Source organism: Anser anser, assembly GCF_964211835.1.
Source record: "Anser anser genome assembly, chromosome: 3".
NCBI lineage: Eukaryota > Metazoa > Chordata > Aves > Anseriformes > Anatidae > Anser > Anser anser.
In genome coordinates this window covers 81,452,688-81,471,989 of record NC_139722.1, presented here as the reverse complement: position 1 = coordinate 81,471,989, position 19,302 = coordinate 81,452,688, and the positions used below count along the sequence as shown (strand labels likewise).

At 38.2% G+C, this 19,302-nt stretch overlaps 1 protein-coding gene across 7 annotated transcripts in view; it reads right to left on the bottom strand.

Annotated features, from left to right (window-relative positions):
* The window catches only part of ACTN2 (actinin alpha 2), an 83,841-nt gene that overhangs the window by 53,904 nt on the left and 10,635 nt on the right, over positions 1–19,302 (bottom strand). For 2 of the 7 annotated variants that reach the window (XM_083828125.1, XM_083828127.1), the window contains one exon: positions 14,417–15,277. The exons of 3 other annotated variants lie outside the window; for them this stretch is intronic. In XM_083828125.1, the coding sequence (XP_083684251.1) occupies positions 14,417–14,551 (135 nt within the window). In that variant the 5' untranslated portion in view covers positions 14,552–15,277. Of the gene's footprint in view, positions 1–14,416; positions 18,510–19,302 lie in introns of those variants that run through there. 2 more of the 7 variants (XM_083828128.1, XM_083828129.1) reach the window with 2 other exon arrangements.

Sequence of the window (19,302 nt, the reverse complement as noted above, 5' to 3'; positions counted from 1 at the left end):
AGGCAGATAATATCTCTATTAGATTACCTGAGATGGCTGGAAAAGACAGAGCTTTGAGGCACATAAGCCTTAACATGCGAGACAGAAGCATTAGTCTTAAACATGAAAATTTAGATAAGTCTTCAGAGAATTCAGGACTTCACCAGACCATTGGTATAATGCTACTGATGCTCTATTTCCTGCAGGAAGCTCCTTCCTTTTTAATTACTGTTGATGAAACCATTTATTTAAGTTTTACAGCAGCAGGCACCTAAATGTTCCAAGCATGTGACTTTTCAAACTACACACAACGCCATAGAGTTGCCCACTTATGTATTTTTATTTTTAGCGAGTCAGAGAGAAGTTTACTACTACTAGCGGTGAGTAATAGCTCACTATTAAGCTGTCCTGAACCATCCCTCTTCCACACTTTATTTGCTCATTTAGATGACAGAAGAGAGTGTATGCTTATAATGTTTGAATATGACAGCAAAATGCTGGGTCTGTTAGCATGCCTTACGACAGGACTACAATTCAAACTAATCAACAAATACGTGAAATGACTTGAAGAAAGCTGGATGCAGATTAGCAAGAAGTCTGAAATAGTCTTCTTCTCCAGTAATAAATAATTGCAAAAAACAGGATGGAGAACTACTGGCAGGACAGTAACACTGAAGAAAATGATCTGGGAATAAAAGTGGATCACTAGCAAACCCAATCAAAAGTGTCATAACGTTACAAAAGGCAAATGCAATACTGGAATGTCTAAACAGGGGAATGGTATATCAATATATTATATTTAGGTTTATATGTATTTAGGTTCCCAACCTAAATGATTCTATGATTCTGTGATATCTGCAGTATTTCTTCCACTCTGTTCAGTGCTGGAAAGGGATTAGCTAGAATACTGTCCTCTCTTTTGGGCACAAAACTCAAGAAGAACATGGACCAGCTGGAGAGAAGCCACCAAACAGTCATGAAAGTCATCAAATTCTAGAAAGCCTAACCTATGAGAAATACAGAACCATTGGGATAGTTTAATCATGATAACTTTGTAATGAGACTAATACTTGTCTCAACCACTTACGAAATCAGAACAGATAAAAGATCAGTTCTCTGTGTTCACTGAAGGTAGCAAGGAGCTATGAGCTTAAACAAGAATGAGGAACATTTAGATCAATTTTTAACTCTATGAGCAGTAAAGCACTGGAAGAGACTGGCTGGGGAAACGTGTAATCCTTCTTCTTGGAGATCATCAAGAACAAGTTGAATAAACATGTCAATAACAGTATGAACATATTTGCTTCTGTCTGAAAGTAGAGGAATGGACTAAATGCCTTCCCAAATTCTCCCAGTTATATTTTCTATGGTGTTCATGGAAGATTCCCATCGTAACTGACATCTACACTACAGCCTTAAAAAGAAGTAATTGGCAAGACTATTTTTCCTTCCAGATTCTGTGATAGAGAGGCCCTAAAACTTATATATACACACGTTACCCAAAGACTGCAACGTAACTCATTTAGCAGAAGACAATTATCTCTTAGTAATCCAAGCACTTGGCATTCAACAGATAGCTGTAAACCTTGTTTCTGTCAGGGTGTTCTTTCTGCCGTGATCCTCCCTTCCCTCTCCTACTTTATGACCCTGTAATTTCCCTCAGGAAAGAGAAATAGAACACTGGGGAAGCTTTGGCAGGGATATTGGAAGAAAAGAAAGTAGAAGGATGAAGACAGAGAATAATAAAGAAACAAAGCTGAAGAAATGTAACAGGATAGCGAGAAAGAAGATTCAAATTCAGTAGGCAGAAAAGTGTTCACGGAAAGTTAAACACAGTGCAAATTAAAATGAAAGTGGATGCAACGGCATGTTCTACGTCATTGCAAATGTGTACATACATTTCCCAAGGTCCATATTATGATCCTGGGGAAGAAATTTTGGCACTTGTGCTTTCTTCCCAGCCTTGCCACACCCTTTAATTCATTTAAGACAGGAATTTTGAAAAACACGTATTGGCCAAAATAGAGAGCATTTTATGATCCATGATTCCTCATGTGGGACCAAAGACCACTTAACAACAATAGGAACAGATGTTAGCCATAGCTGGGTACTTTTAAGTATCCCACACCTGTATTCAAGGATAATGGGAATAATATACCCTCCATATCCCACAACACTATTCTGGGGAAAATTCACTATAGCGTTTGAGGTGCTCAAATACTACCCTGAAAAGAAAAAAAAAAAAAAGTCCAATAAAGAAATAATAGTAAGAAAAGTTAGAAAGTTGAAAAAGCTACAAATGTCTTGTAAATAAAGAACTGTGAGTTAAGCAAGATCAGAACCTACCATGAACACATGGAAAACAACACAAAATAGTTACCAACAACTTCAGCATCTGTTCTCAGTCATCCAAATTTAATTATGTATTTAAAAAAAAAAATCAAAGCCAGCTGTTTTGCATAAACTAATTACCTGCTACTGTAAATCTAGTTCCATGCCAGTTATTTTTCCCTCCTTAAATTCATAGTGAATTATGAAATGTGCCAGCCGTTTAGGTAAGGAGAAAATAAAATGCTCAGGGAATTGTTAAGAATAGCAATGACTGTGAATAACCTCAAAGATGCAATTTGAGAACACATTTTTACAAATAGAAATTGTTTTAGCTTTCACCTCTAGAACGAAAAGTCACTGCCGCTGTCTCTCACTAATAAGACCAGTTTTGGACATCTCCAATGAAGCTGCCATTTCTGGTGGTTTAAGTGATGGGGACACCTGTCTGCTCGAGAGCTAAACTGGGACTACAACTCATCTCATAGACACTATGCATGTGTTAGCAACCTTGTCACTTATTCACCTGGCCTGGTTTCAAAACAGTGACCTAAAAGTGAAAGGTTCCCCCCAGCCTTGCAATTGCAACCAATAAATTAAAAGTCCATCTTCAGGACAAGACTATTTTTCATCATGTGTTGGGGCGTTGGAGCTAATAGAATATTGTATGTAGACAGCTTTGCAATACTGAAAGACTTTTAATTAATGTTTTCACCACCTTGCTAAATACTGACAAAGGGCAGGGGTTTTGCACGGCAGCTTTCTCTTGGAACAACTGTTTTTGCAGTTTAGTTTGTTTATTCACACCATATGCATGAATCCTTGAAAAAAGCTGGTCACAGCCAGCATCCAGGTGACACCCTCTTTGATAAGCCTTTGTCCACAAGTCACATCCAGCTGTCATATAGCAGCTCTATATAATTTATTCTTGCGAGATAGAGTAACAGGGAGCAAATCCCTTAGTGTTTTGCAATGATCTTAGTTTTCCGTCTTCCATCTTTCCATCTTCCCTCCTACTTCATTAACAATACGTATCGTGTAATTTACAGTTGTATACTACTTTCCTAATGACTCTATTCTCTCTGCCTTCTATGTAAAGCAACAGGTATGTTAATATAAGATAATATCTCCCCGTGACCCTTGTCAGACAGAATTAATACCTCAGTATTTTTTGGATTACATACCATTATTTGATGCATTAAAATGCTCGAGGTACAAGATTAGCACTACAGAATAGAAAATAAATGGTATAAACTGTGAAGTTATCAAATTACTAACAGATTTCTGAGTTACATTGTTCCATATTAACTTGCTTTCTCTAATGAGAGTGAAAGTCAGTGAGTAAAGACATTGAAAAATTCAGCATTTGAGTCCTTATTCATCCAAAGTTTTGTGTACAACTTCTTTCAAGTAGTCAAACCTCTATTCCTCTGTACAAAATCCTTATCTGACAGTAGAGGTAAAATATAAACATCCCCACAGACTGAGAGCTCCAGTTGCAGCATTAAGAGGGCTCTGTTCATCCCTACAATTGGTTGTGCAATGTCTTACAGTCCTATGTACATTTTGCAAATTTAAAATACTGTAGTAAAAGGAAGAAATAAAATACTGTAGTAAAAGGAAGAAATACTGTAGTAAAAGAAAGAAATTTTATTTCAAAAGCCTCAAAAAACAAACCCCGGTGAAAAAATAGCTGTGAATCAAGCACATTCTGAACCACAGAATTAGCCAGGAGTAAAGCTTTAAAAACAAGACAAAAAAGGACTAACGGAAGAGTACAAGTGGAAAGATTTGTATGATATACTTTTGGCTACTGGCTTTTCTTTTATTTTCATATGTTGATATTGTATTCCCGTTGGAGAAAAAATTTACATATATGATCTCTTTCAGTAGTCCATATTGTTCTAGCATTTAATAATCAACAAAACATGGTAGATTTTTTTTATATGCAACACAACCTAATTTTTCACTTCAAAATGTCTCCTAATGAAATTAGCAGAAATAGAGAAGCATTACCCACAAGGACCTACGCCTTGATAGAGACACAGTACTCGCTCACAGCCTGACCAGGAGTGTTCAGAATCCCAGCTGAGCCTGAGGACAGTATTTTTCTGTAATACGGTAGTCTAACCTTAGAGCATGCAAACCAAACAGTCCCTGTTCCAATACACTGCACTTTGCAGAGCTTGAATTTACAGTACAAAAACAAGTAATTCTACGTTGCAACTTGGAGTAGTACAGCTTTAGTAGCTAGTATCTTACACAGTACTCCTGATCACAAAGTGCTTTACACCATGAAGCTCTTTGCAACCCATACCTCCAAACAACCAGTTCATACCCAACTGTCAGAGCACTATATTTATCAGTACACTGCAAAAAGTTGAGTTCAGCAAAGAAATATTGTGCCAATTTTTTATAAAAGCTTTAATAGACTATCACCCATGCAATAAAGATTGCAACTTTGAATTTATACAAAAAAATATATATTTATATCTCAAAAACTGCTGTCCATCAGGAGAAAAGGAATTCACAGTGAAAATGCCAACAGGCTTGAAGGGAAGTGTTTCAGCAATGATAAAAAGGTTGAGGACGGCCAATTTTCTGGGGTTTATCTTCCTCTGTATTCTTTCCAGCTGTATGACTGGCCACATCTTTACTATTAGAGAATAAAAGCATAATCTCTGTTATATTTGCCACTACCAACAGAGTTAAAAAACAGAATATAGGTAATCCAAAAAGCATCACAACTACTGTGATAGATCTGCAAGGGACAAAACTGCAGGTGAAGCACATGCCTTTTACATTGCTTGAAGCTTTCTCTCAAGTATATTAAGCAATGAAAATGCATTACCACTGCCCTATCAGTGCCAAATGAGCCTTCTTATGAGACTGTATTTCCCATTCTCCATTCAAGTCTCAGGTCTTTCTTCCACCATCTGTGCCCTATTGTCCTCCTGCTTTCTTAAGAGTTCCTGAACTATCACAGATAGTGCTGGCTAACATTTTTGTTTCAGCAGATAGATATTTAAATGATCAAATGCAATCTAGAATGAGATGAAAGAAACATTCTCACATTGTAGTATGGAAGGAAGTAAAGGTATGTCCTCTGGAAATAGAAGGATTAATTAAAGTAGGCTAATCCAGGATTTAGTTGACTGGATTTCCAAATGTCTTTCCCTTGCTTTCTCTGTTGATTTTCTTCACTGTGCTATCTTTATCCACTAATTATATACCACATTGCCAGGTGAGTAAGTAAATTGTAAGTAAATCCATCATAAATTGGTCAACACAGTCAATTTGAGGGGGATGAAAGTATGTTCTTCAACAATTTATCTGCGTTCTTTAGAGCATTTCCGTAAACATAAAAATGTCTTCCGTATTTTTTGATAAAATTAAAACAGATTCTGAAAGGTTTTCAATTGCACACACATCTTTGTTTTAAGGCCCTGACACCAATATATGATGGAGAAAAGTCACAGTCAGACCCCAAGATATTTACACAGTAAATTATGTCTCTGCACTGTGTTATGTGGCAGATTTGAAGACCACCAGATCTAATTTCACTTTTAGTCTACACCAAAGTCTCAGGTGACACTCTTACAGAGAAAAAAAAAAAAAAAAAAAAACTTGTGCTTTAATTCCCAGTCACACAATGAAAAGTTCCTCTCTAGCCTATATGCCAAGTTACTAGACACTAGAACCACACTGGGACTTGTGCTTGGTCACGGAAGTGAAGGCCACAGGCAAGCAAGCAATCTTCAGCCTCATATGGTGTTTTATTTGTCTTTTAATACCTACGCCAGCTACATGATATGTGCATTATACATAATATATACATGTATGCCTACAACTGCTTGTGAGGCTGCCCTGCAAACTACATTACTGAAATGATTTGTATTTAAATAGTGGTAAGAACCAGGGGAACAGGGTTACTTCAAATTATTTCAGTGATGTGGTATACAGCAGATCATTGTACCCACAAACAAAAGGGACTGTAAGTCCACGGAAGAGTAGAGTCAAAGGTGGACAGCTGCTTCACCAAAGAAAATGCACGGTGGAACTACACCCCAGAGTAAAGCTGGAAACAGATTTGGACTACAGATATTGTCTGTAGGCTAAAGAAACCCATCTAGGTGAAATAACACGCCAAAGGTACACAATCACTCATGTAATTTTTTATTTGCATTCAGTGCAACTGAGCACCTGTTTTCTTCTAGCTCATATGCAAGCATGCAATGTCGTAATTCTTGCAGCAGTGAAAAGCAAATTTGCAACCGAGACTACACTTGAGTTTAAAAAAGAAAAATCACTTAATGTTAGATGGCTAGGCCTTTCGGTGAGTGCCAAAATAGCGGAATGATTTTCAGAGGTGCAAAATAAGACTGCAGTTCCTTCTGACGTCATTGGAAATGCCTGGGTGTTCAACACCTATAAAAATATGAGCATTTCCTTAGATGCTTAAGGAGTAATCAGGGGTGTTATTTTTAGACTAGGGTAGTCACTTTCCGCAGGCTCCTGCTATGGTAGTGGAGAGGAACAACGATGTTCCAGGGAGCAGTTCAGAGTAGAAGCCATGTGCTCTGAGTTAGGTTCTGATAGTTGTTATCAACGTAATGGATGGCTGGACTGCTTTTGCTTACAGTTTTTGTTTGTTTTGTTTTTTAAAGAAAAAAACACAACAGCTATTACATTTCAAGTTGAAGAGATTCTGACAGTTAAGAGCAGGTGGGAAGAAGCATTTGAAGCAAACAGAGAGTATCTTATTCACACCTAGTACAATTAACACTTAGTACTTTATGTCTTTAAAGCCTCTGCACAAGTAACACAACCTTATTTTGGAGATACATGGACCAAGCAATATGCCCTTATAACTCAGAAGCAGGGAAAATTGGATGCGGCAGCACCCACTTTTGCACTAAGAACATAAATTCAGGACTACTTTTGTCACCTGAGTACATGTGTGGGAATTCAAGGTCCAAGTGTAAAAACAAACTAAACGTCATTAGCCAGACAACTGGTAGCTTCTGCTTCCCTCTGGATGGGCCTTCTGAAGAATGAAATGTATTTCTACAAGCTACTATTTCAAGTAATCACTTTCATAAAAGGTGAACATTGTATTTCAAAGTCTTCCACCTCTATTTTTGTTGCAGCATTTACAATAACAGAGGAAAATCATTACTGCAATAGCACCTGCCCTGTTATCTTTTCACAGCAGTAGTTTGAGGATTACGAGGACCATGCTATCTCAGTTTGTATTGAAGAGGTACTTGTAGTGCCTGCAGGAAGAGCTTCTAAAGAATATGTACAGAAACAGTCACAGAGGATAATCATTACATTGTATTTGCTGGTTAAATGATGTGGAAAGAGCTGACTTCTATTCTTTAAAGAGCTGTCTAATTTTATTAGATAGAAAAAAGGGCATTGTATAGCACTGGTGAAGATTATGATCACCTCCATGCTTCAGTCTCTCAACATGAGGCATATTTAAACCCACCAAATCCAGTAATATTACAAGAACAAACGTCACACACTCTTATGAGTGAAATGGAGTGCCCAATGGGAGTACATTTTCCTATTGGTATCAACTGAGAGGAAAAATATATAGCCACATAAGATGTATTCACTCACTCAGCAACAATTCACCACTCACAACAGAGGAAGAGCACATCAGTTATACATTGTTCATCTGGGCAATCAGGGCTCAGAAAATATTTTATTCAGCAGTAAAACCATCCAAAATGACTCAACTTTGCCAACTATATAAACGCTTTTATATTTGTTTGCTTGCAAGGATATAAAATAACATTCAGGAGAGACCTCTGTTTACTTGGACAAAGCTAAGCAGCACAAATTCTTACCTAATTCTATATCACTTTCACAAGTGAAATTTCACTGATAACGTCCACCTGCATTTCAGATGCATAATCAAATGCATTCTCCCATAAGCAGACTCTGTAGTACAATTTCTGAAATACTACCAATATCTACGTAGTACTCACAAGTAAAGAAAATCCTTTTGCTCAGTCTCACTGAAATTTAATCAGTACAATACAGAAATGACTACCTAAACGAAACATCAGTACACAGGTCTGAATTTGTGCAACAGTGATTGAATTTATGTTAGGCACTTGGTATCTGATTTGTCCATCACAGCGATGAAACCCCTTTGTCTTACTTGTAAGACAGTGGATATGCTTTGGTGGAAGATTTTGAACTGTGTTGCCCCATTAGCAAAAAGCAGACAAAGTTCAGCTTGCAAAGCTGTCTTAGTTTGAGGGTTGAGGACCCTCAGTGCTCTTGCTAGCAAATACCTCCCATATTTCTCTAGTCAGCTCTCCAATGACCCAAACACAGACCCAAACACAGCAAAAGATGCAGACCTTCCTTCCCCAAGAGATTATAGCAAAGTCTACTGCTTAACACACAGCTTTCCTCTAGCCCTTAAGCACCTTGGTTGCAGCTTATGGAAACCCACTTAGATCCACACTTTCTTCCAGTCCTTATTGTCTTACTAATAGGATCAGGGTATCTGAAGACCTTTCACCATACAAATTTCAGGGGAAGCTGTGCTGCATATCTGAGTGTATGTATGAAGCTGGTAGGCTTTGTTTCATATTACAAAATGTTTCTTATCAGACAGGAAAAGAGTTGGGGTTGCTCAGCCTAGAGAAGAGAAGGCTCTGGGGAGACCTTATAAAAGCCCTCCCCTACGGCAAAGATGGGGAGGGACTCTTTATCAGGGATTGTAGCAATAGGACAAGGGGGAATGGCTTTAAAATGAAAAAGGGTAGATTTAGATTAGACATTAGGAAGAAATTCTTTACTATGAGGGTGGTAAGGCCCTGGAACAGGCTGCCCAGAGAAGCTGTGGGTGCCCCATCCCTGGAGGTGTTCAAGGCCAGGCTGGATGGGGCTTTGGGCAGCCTGGTCTGGTGGGAGGTGTCCCTGCCCATGGCAGGGGGCTGGAACTGGGTGATCTTTAAGGTCCCTTCCAACTCAAACCGTTTTGTGGTTCTATGATTCTACAGCTTCTTTTCAGAACCATACAGTTTTGTTTCTGGCAGATATTTGGGAATGGGTGGCAATTAACAGTTAAACTGGAATTGTAGAAATTCTTCATTTGACAAAAGCATAGAGCCTGCAATGGGTCATCATTGAGGGGGCTGTTTGAGTTTAAATAGAAAAAAATAATGTTTAGTAGTATCTTGATTCCTCACATTTGGTATTGATAGAGAAAACCTTTCCTTTCTAAAAATCTACTTCCATAATCATTTCCTAATGTGTGAATTTCATTATAGCTTTACTTGCATTTTCCTTCATATATAAGCACCACCTTATTCAGAGCCCTCTCAGCTGCATGCTTCATTGATAGTTTCCAAGATAGAATACGAAGCACCTTGACAAAATATGATCATTCCACTATCCTTTCAGCATGCTCTTCTCGAACACCATTCCATGCAACTAACATCAGCAAGAGGAATTTAACATGTTACTATTTTAACTAGCACTAATCTCTAAGAGACCAATCATACAGAGCAAGGGGTAAACTCATCCATATTTCTATACAGAGTTCATCTACCCTCACTGCAACTCTCCATAGGACTAGAGACACTACAACTTTGTGAGGGAGGGAAGAGAAGTGTACCTCTTCCCTCCATCACAATCCTACGTTCACTGCTGGTTTGTGTAGATCGTGTTCTTGGTGCTCACTTACAGAGGGGAATCTCTGTAGCTTCTCAACAATCCCACTGGGATTCCACATAGGTAAAAAGTGTCACCTCACTGAAAAACCTCAAGAGATGGACTGTTTCTGTATGTTTTGTGAGACTTTAATCCCAAGGCTAATTATTTGAGGAAAGAATTTTGTACAGTCTGAAAAAAAAAAGGCAAACAATAAAAACCCACCACGGATTATTTCCATAGAATCTAAAAAATATATATATGTATAAAAAATAGATATTGCCATATTCTCCATGCCAATTACTTCAGCCCAGAGCCTGTAAATCCATGAGGATGTGGTTCTACAGTACTGAACTTTCCTGGTGGCATCCAGCCTCTCCTGCCAATGTTTTTCTGCCTCACATTTATTTTTCATTAATTCAAGCTTGATCATTTCTCTCCTATTCCTGTTTGAAGAATGAAGACATTTGCCTCTACTAGTTATCTGTCTTCTCATTCACCAGTAGACTTTCTTCCAGGAAGAGGTTTCTGATAAGAAATGTATTTAGATTCCATCCATAGAAGACCACACAGACTTCAGAGTGAATCCGGGACACTGACTGTAACTGTATTTATAGACCCTGAAGTCAGACTGAACACAAGGTCAATTTCTCTTTCAGGCTGCAGTGAACCTCTCTAATCTGCTGAACTTAATGAAGTTGTGCCAACACAAGGAAAAGAAGCATTTTATCCATAATATATAGTCCTGGTCTCTTCTTCCAAAGAATTTGCCATAGTTGTGGCTTCTAAATTTATATATTTAGTTTTTTAGTTTGTTGGTTTTTTGTTTGGTGTTTTTTTTTTTCAAGGACAACCGGAGTTGTATTACCAGCCAAAGGAGGTAAAGCAGATAAATCCTTATAGGTCACATTGGAAATGTAAATGAAAGAAAAAGTACTGTTTAACAACTTGCTAAACAGTGTTGGCAGTTCAGACATACTGCAAACAATACAGTATATTTGCATTTTAAGTAAAGTTGTTCTAGGTTTCCTAAGCTAAGGGATATTGTATTTTCCTATGTTAAAGTTATACTGAAATACGGGCTAGTGAAAATTAAAAGGCTTGCAGAATTTGTCAAACTTCTTTTACAAGTTAAGACAGAAATATAACATGGAGAGAAGAGATAGCATATTTTAAGTCTTCCACTAGGAGCTAACACGATTTTTAATTCCATTCCAGTCCAGCACAGTAGTGACTGAAAAAGGGCTAATGACCAGTCTGACATACCACAAAACCAACTACTTCTATCAGTTGTTTAGAAATCACCACTCTTGTCCTCTTCTTAACCAGTAGGAAAACTGGTTAAAAAGGTATAAGGAGGTTAACTGACTTAGCCTAAGGTTACAGAGTCAAGAAGACAATCCCACCACCTCTGGCCAGTCAGACTTAACTTTCTGATTTCCGTGTAGTAATGAAGAAACAAAGGGCCACTGCCAAAGATCTTTCAACTGCTGTCTATGCACACACGGCCAGTGGAAGTGTACTGGGTTAAGCAGTAGACTTCAGAAGCTTCCAGTCTCATGGTTTCCACCAACATGCTCAAAAGGCTGTCGTTCTCTAATTAGTTCCTACTGAATATAGCACATCCATCCAAAATACGATGAAGACAAACTATTTTCTTGTTTAGTCTTTCTTTAAATTTGCTATCTGAAGTTTCCAATCATACGATCTTAAGTTTTTACTAATAGCGTCTAATGCACCAAATGGTCAAATTGCTGTATTTGCTTCATTTCTTGATTTGACACGGGCTAAATATTACCCTAACCAAAGTATTTAAATTGGTGTTAACATTCAGAGAGACACAGCTAAGCTACTAGTGAGCCTCCTTTCATATAGTATACTTCATATTTATTCTGACACCTGCAGCCACCAAGGAGACTGGATTACAGCAGACCATAATACTCTATGAACCATGGTTATAATTAGGTGTCACATCCATTGTAATCCTATGGACGTCATCATGTGTTACCAGCATCTGTTGACAGATCTCATACCAGGCATATCACTGAAATGGCAAGTCTGGAGAGGGCAGCCCACAATAGAAACAATGGCATTTATTTTTGGTGTGATCCAAGACTGTCTAACAGAAAATATACGCTGCCAACTGCCAGGGCTCCACTGAGATCACTTTTCTATATTATATTACCAGTTTGAACAGAGATCAGTGCCCATGTATCTGCAATCATTTTCTAATAAATAAGGTAATAAAGAACGTACTTTCTGCAACTGTCTTTAGAAAAAGATAAAAGCCTTGAAATCTTAAAAAAGTTTATCAGGACCTTTACATGAGACTACTTATTTTCCACATCATAGTAAATTCAGACTCCTTTCCAAGGCAAGGAATGAGGATCCCCTTCCTAAATTTTACTTAAATGCGGTAACACTTAAATATTAAAAACAAGCACTGGGGACAGGAAACAAAGTAGCAACGGTACTGTCTCTCTGTTCTATGGAAGTAAGCTTTCATTTGTCAATGGGGAAAGCAGACTGCTGAAGCACTGCCTATTTGGAGGGATGGAGACAAAGACTTTGCTGTGGGGTCTTGTATCAACTACTCCCTGCTCTTCTGTAAAAGTCAAGAGATTTACTGCAATTTACTGCAACAAAAGAAAGCCTACAGAATTCAAATTCTCTTCTTATTTATCTGCATTCTAGGAAAACTACATTAGAATACCGACTACCCTGTCCATTATTTCTTTATTTTGAAAACACAGCATTGTCTGAAATGCTGGACACTTAATCCTCATCATATGTAATCACAATGCGTTACAGCTGAGCAATTTCAAATCCTTAATTCTGGTATCACTTTCATCCGCAATTATAAAACATAAAAATAAATATAAATTCACCATTTAAAGAGTGTAAAAGTAAAACGGACATCATTGTTCATGTGTAATAATTGGTTAGGAGTTGCAGCAGCTGGTCAAGAAAAGCTGATCAAGAAAAATAAACTTCAACCTAGCCCTGAACTTTTCACACTATCACACTACACCAGAATCTAAACAGATGTGAATACAGGAAAATGAAACGCACAGACTCAAAGCAGGAGGAAGGCTACAAGTAAAAACTGTGAGGAAAACACTGGCTCTACCAATTTTAATGGAAAAGCAAACACATTGGCGACCAACAATTCTAATAGCTCTTACTTCTACGGTCACATAGAAGCCATGACTGTAACAGTGGGCCAGATTGTCTTCAGATATAATTTTTGCAACTATATTTTCTCAATTTCTTGATTTGACATGGGCTAAATATGACCGTAACCAAATTCCACAGAACTTGTTAACTTCTACTTAAGTTTTTGGAGTGAGCTGCTCACCTATAGCAAAAACACATACCACCTTAGTTTAGAGCTCTGATTCTCTCTCTCCTTCCTTCCCTTTTTTTCCTTCTTGCGACCAGCAGATAACCTTTTAATCCCAGATCAGCTGACTGTGACTTCAACATCACCTTTTACATTAGGAAGTACCAAACCCTTCATTATATTTCACATCTCTCTCTTCTATGTGCTGTTTAAAACTCAGTCTTCTGAAATTAGATCTTTCTTAAATTACTAAAGTACCAAACCATTGACAAGAATAGTGATAGAGTTATAATCTGTGCCTATGTTCAGAAACAGGGCATAGGTAGTGCTTGGTGACACAATAGTTTTCCTATACCTAAGAGAAATATTTCCTCTACAATAATATATTCCAAGGAGTTTACAGATCTGTTTTTACCCAGACAGCGAATGGCATGTGGGAACCTAGCTCATTAAATACACTTATCCATACCTATTCTGAATATATTTCTAGGCAATATTTTCTTTGTAACAGTCAGTTGCATTCAAGACTAAATTATAATACGAGCTGAGCAGCCAGATCACAGTTTTGAAAGTGATCTCTCAGTCTCTCTCAGAAATACTGCAAGCAAACTTTTTTTTTTTTTTTTGCACAAATTTGAACAATTTCATGCATCACCCTGTCTACAATTGCAATTTACTCCTTTTGAGAAGCAATCAGGCACATACGTCAATTCAGAAACTGCTTTCTGAAAGGAAGACCCAGGAAGTGAAGTTAAAAATCATTGGAATCTCTATCAACAACTAATATATAAATGTAGAGGTACTGACAAAATATTGCCAGTAAAATATAAAAAGACACATCTGACTCTCATTAATAAGTGTCATCTTACATAGGTTTCAATTCAGAATCCAAAAATTGTGTGCTTTTTCCTCAAAATATGATATACATAACATACATGCTTTATATAATGGAAAATACACACTCTCTCCTAAAATAAGAACCCCTTACTGCACAACCCTGCAATTCCAGGTGTAGCATGGCTACAAGAGAGGCCATAATTCCACAAAGATGCACATATACAGACACACATGACTTTATTTCCAGACCTTCCTTTGTTGTTTCTCCCATGCTGGGTCCAGGAGCAGGTCCCTGTCCCATTCTTCTTCTTGGGTCATGTACTCATCTTCTTCATAGTTGTAGGTGTACTGCATGTTTGTTTCTATCTGGTTCATGCTGTTCATTCTACCCAGGGATCAGCTTCAACTGCTGTGGCTTCTACTACAGTTATATATATATATATATATATATTAAAGTTCAGTTTAGTTGCTGATGGGCCGTAGGTAGCAGTGTTGATTTTTTTTTTTCCTTTTTCTTTTCCAAGGAGAGAGGGTGTGAATAGCGACGAGTCTTGCCGAGAGCAGAGGCTGAAACTGACAGGTAGGCACTGACCGGTGGTGCCCTTCCTTCCTTCCCTCTTTCTCCCTCTCCTCCTTCCCTCCCTCCCTCGCTCTCTCTCTCTCTCTCCGCGCTGCTGCAGGTCCCTGCGGCTGACCCCCCGGAGAAGCCCGGCGCTGCCCGTGCCCGCGGCTTATTATCGCCGCGGGGCCGTCACGTGGCCTGCCGGCCGCCCCCCGCCGGCGCCGCGCGGTTCGCGCTGGGGCCGCCGCCGCTGAGGGGAGGGGAGGGGAGGGGAGGGCGGGCCGCGGGACTCGCCGCGCTACCGCCCTGACCAAAAACCTACCGCCCGCCCGTCTGCCGAATGAGACCTTTTTCTTTTTTTTTTAAAATCTACTTCCTTGTATTTGTCAAGGCTCGTGTATGGTTTGATAACGTAGCGCAACATGGTTTGTCATCCGTCCATGGGGACCCTTCAGTCACTTGTCACTGTCCTCTTCAGATTAAGGGGCACCAGAGCCAACGCAGAAAAGGACACCCGGGAGATGAAACAATGGCCATGGAGATCAGGTCTGGAGTTAAACGAGAAAGTATGCATCACAACTGAGAAAAGCAACGTGGCTCTTTTTTGTCCAGGAAACACGCCCGGTGCACCCCAAAAGCAGACACCTAGGAGGGCACAACAAGGTCTGCAGAACCAGTGACTTCAAAATGTGTGACAGCAACCACCCACCTGTGTTCTCCACAAGGTAAAATCTGACAAGATAGCACTGAGACCAAGCATATTGGCAACCATATTCCCTATCTCCTGTGTCACATCATGTCAGTTGTCCTAGCGACAATGTTTCCCGAGGAATTGGCAAGTTTACTGTGTTCAGCTAGGCTGTCAGCAATGCCTGCACCTATCGGCCAAGGTCATCCTCTCTACGGGTGTCCATACTGGATAGTATTTCAACCTTACAAAGAAAAAATGCTCACCAAAGCTGAGCTTTCAGAAGCCATGGCAAAGCCAAACACAAGAGAGAACTGTGTTCAGTAAAGGCAACTACAGGTGCCTAAACCAATGCGAACGAATAACTAGGATAAGTAGCAGCTAGAGAGCATATGTCCTGCACCCAGTTCTACTAATTAAAGCTCTGCTTTCTACCAAGTTGTCTTCTATCCTGCAAGTCCCTGAAATTTAGATGACCATACACATATGAACAGTTCATATCTACCCATCAATTTTCAAAAAAAAATTCATAAATGTAACACTAAGATTACAAATTTGAATTCAGAGAGGTTTCTAACACAAATGTTTCATGCAGTCAAATCGAGCTTAACTTCTTAAGTTTGATGCACCTACCACAAGATAAATAGTCTAAAAATAAAATTCCAGGGCTAAGAAGCAAAGTCAGAAACACATACTTTTCACCTGCTCAATACAAATATTCTCAGGGTTGCTATAGTATTTCCATTTCAAATGATGCAAATGGTGATGAATGCTGTGCACAGATGAATACTCTCTTAGGAAAATCTCAGCTCATGTCAAAAATAGCAATTATAAAAAAAATGTGCTTGTAGGAACACATTATGTCTATGCTGATGTAATTTGTGTGTTTTATCTATTTGCTGGCCCTCATCATATAACACAGGCCAGAGTGCCTGGGTCATGAAATAAAAACTGAGGCATTGTGATGACAATATCTGATGACACTGCATATTAATGTTGGAATCAGATCCATACCTAGATTTCTGGAAATCAAAGGAAAATCTACCCTCACTTTGTAGAATTCTGAATGAAGGATATATTTTTTTTCTTAAAAAAATTATAACTGAATTTACTCAAAACAGAGCTGGTCACTTCTGAAAAGGTATGTCCATTTTTTCATGTTTCAAGTAGGTAAACTTAGCACTTTACTAACAAAGCCAACCAAATTGTCGTCATTGTTCCAAGGAACTAACACCTAGAACCACAGAACCTCTGAGACATTCTGAGAGAACAACATCAACAAAAAAAAAAATACCTCAAGTTCATTCCAAACAGGAATAAACTCACATTTTTATGTAAGGGGCAAATATTTCAAAATCCACTTTGGGTAGGTTATGTTAGCTCACTTTAGATGAAAAAATATTTCAGAATGAAAAATGTTAATATTTTTCATTTTGGAAATGTCAAAATAAGAGGCTTCAACTTTACCAATGTGCATTTTGAGAGAGATGAGCTTTTTAACTATGAAACAGGAAGCTAACTGCAATATCCTGATTTTAAAAGAACTGTTTATTTTGATGGTATCTGACCTGTTTCAGGTTCTCTAAATAACTGTTTACTGACCCTTAATCAGACAGCATGAGTAGGCAGGGAAGATATTTATAGATGAAGCATTAGGAGGAGTATCTGGTATTTTGTTTACTACTTTAATTTAATTTTATAAACGAACTGTGCAGATGGTAATAAGAAGCATATGAATGGAGGGCTATAGTGGAAAGAGAGCCAAAATGGAATTGTGACGCCAAATCTGAAGTGCAAAGAGAGCTGCCTCTTCCAGATCACCTAGAGAAAAGGAAAGCTGAGCCCAGCAGAGTAGTACGAGTCAAGCAGGCATTGAGAGGCAGCAGTGTGCTCAATCAGCTTATTTCCACATCAGAGGTAGGTTAAGACTAACCTCACTAAAGCTGGCAGAGTTGCACAGCTAGAAACTGTGGGTCCCTAAGAAGACAGGAAATCAAATGAAAACAGAAATATACAAGCTGAGCAGGAGAGGAAGGACAGAAGTCCTAAGAACAGAAAGAAGAAGAAACAAGGTGACTCACGTATATATAGAACTTTAAGCTGACATGGCACTTGAGATCCCGCACGTGTATTTGAGCAAGAAATAACACCGATCATTTATAATTTTTTAAGACAAAAAGAATATTCATGTTTTCTAAACGTATTAAAAGAAATAAGGTGGCTCTGGGAGATCAAAAGTGGAGATATCAGTGCAGAATTGTCAACTATTTTTATATTTTATTTGATGAGAGATATGCAGTTGTAGTTCACACTAACATAAATGCCAGTAAAGGCTTACCCAGGAGAATGCCTTTACCCCCCAAAGAACACCATGACCACAAGATATGATTTTCACTTTCCATGCAAGAGGAGCACCAAGAAAGCCAGAACTTTCCAAACAGGAGGAGCAGGTCTGTGAGTGAACTCATTCAGTATTTCTTATCACAGTTACGACCTACGAAGGATCTTTGAAACTAATATCATCTAAGCAAAAGCCTCTTGGCACATATTGCTTTAAGTTCCTTGAGAGACAAAGGGCTTTTCTAACTACCTTTAGTTACCACTGTTTTCACTTCCTGTGTCAGCCTTTATTGCCTTTTTTAATTAAACAGAAATTATCTCACGGTTTATTTTTAACATCCATTTGCTCCCCAATAACCTGTCATATCATTCTTTCGAGAAATCACTCCTCCATATCTTTACTGTTCACCAGACTTTCAATTCCTCTGACCTATTTCTTATTCTTCCCTCTTAAACTCTCAGAAAATCCAACTTCTTAATAGAACTTTAAAAATGCTTAAAATTTCAGTGATGTTTCTCCAGTTTATTCTTCTATTTGAACTTAATGAGATTTAGAATAAGAAATAAGCCAGATTTCTCTACTTAAATAATCACCTGTGAAATAATCAGCTGATGTGAAAGTGATCACCATTAGTTTTCACTTTTAACATTTCTGTATAGGAACACAACAGACCACCATCTGCCAAAATCGTCTCAGAAAGGCCACAGGAAGATAGAGGACCTTATGAGAGCTCCATAAATCAGAAGCCTTTAAGCAAGCATCTTTCCATATGCACAGCTTGTTTATCTGTGAAAAAGAACAGTAGGATGATTTTTCAGGAAAGAAGTCAATGAAACCAAAAAATTCAAAGTGACTGTTCACTTACTTAAACTGCTAACAGAATCTTAAGAGTGATCAAAAAGCCCTTTTATTTTCAAAGCATGTCATAACTCCCTCAGAATGTCCCCTTGCTTGCAGCAGGTATCTACTACTTTAAAGCTTAACCAGCAAAAAAAAATGAATTAAAGATCATTAAGATTGGGCCAAAATGTTGGATTCTGTTAAAAATGACATATGAATTTCCCAAATAAATCTAAACAGAAAAGGACAAGTGTTATGTGTTTATTTATGGGAGTTTGAGAGAAACAAGCCTTTTTTTTTTCCCCCCATTGCAATAAACACAGGCCTCTTTCATTTCAGGAAAAAAAAAAAGGTGTTAAATATGTAAAGAAATATGAATAAATGTAAAACTCACTTCATATTCCTGGAATTAACACATACAGAAGGAAGGGAGGGAAGAGAGCAAAGACACATACATACAGGAACCAAAATTCTGATTGTTATATATCATAATTCTGAGTTAAGGCAAAGCAGCACTGTGAACACAGAGCTTATTAGCTCTCCCACATCTTGCACCAGGAGACACAGGCTTTGACTCTGAAAAACTCCAATATTAACTATACAAACAGTAAGTATGCACTATATATATGTATTTTAAAAGTATGCTCCTTCAAGTGACAGGTTTAGAAATACAAATGGAGAAAGAGATGAAAAAAATGCATTGC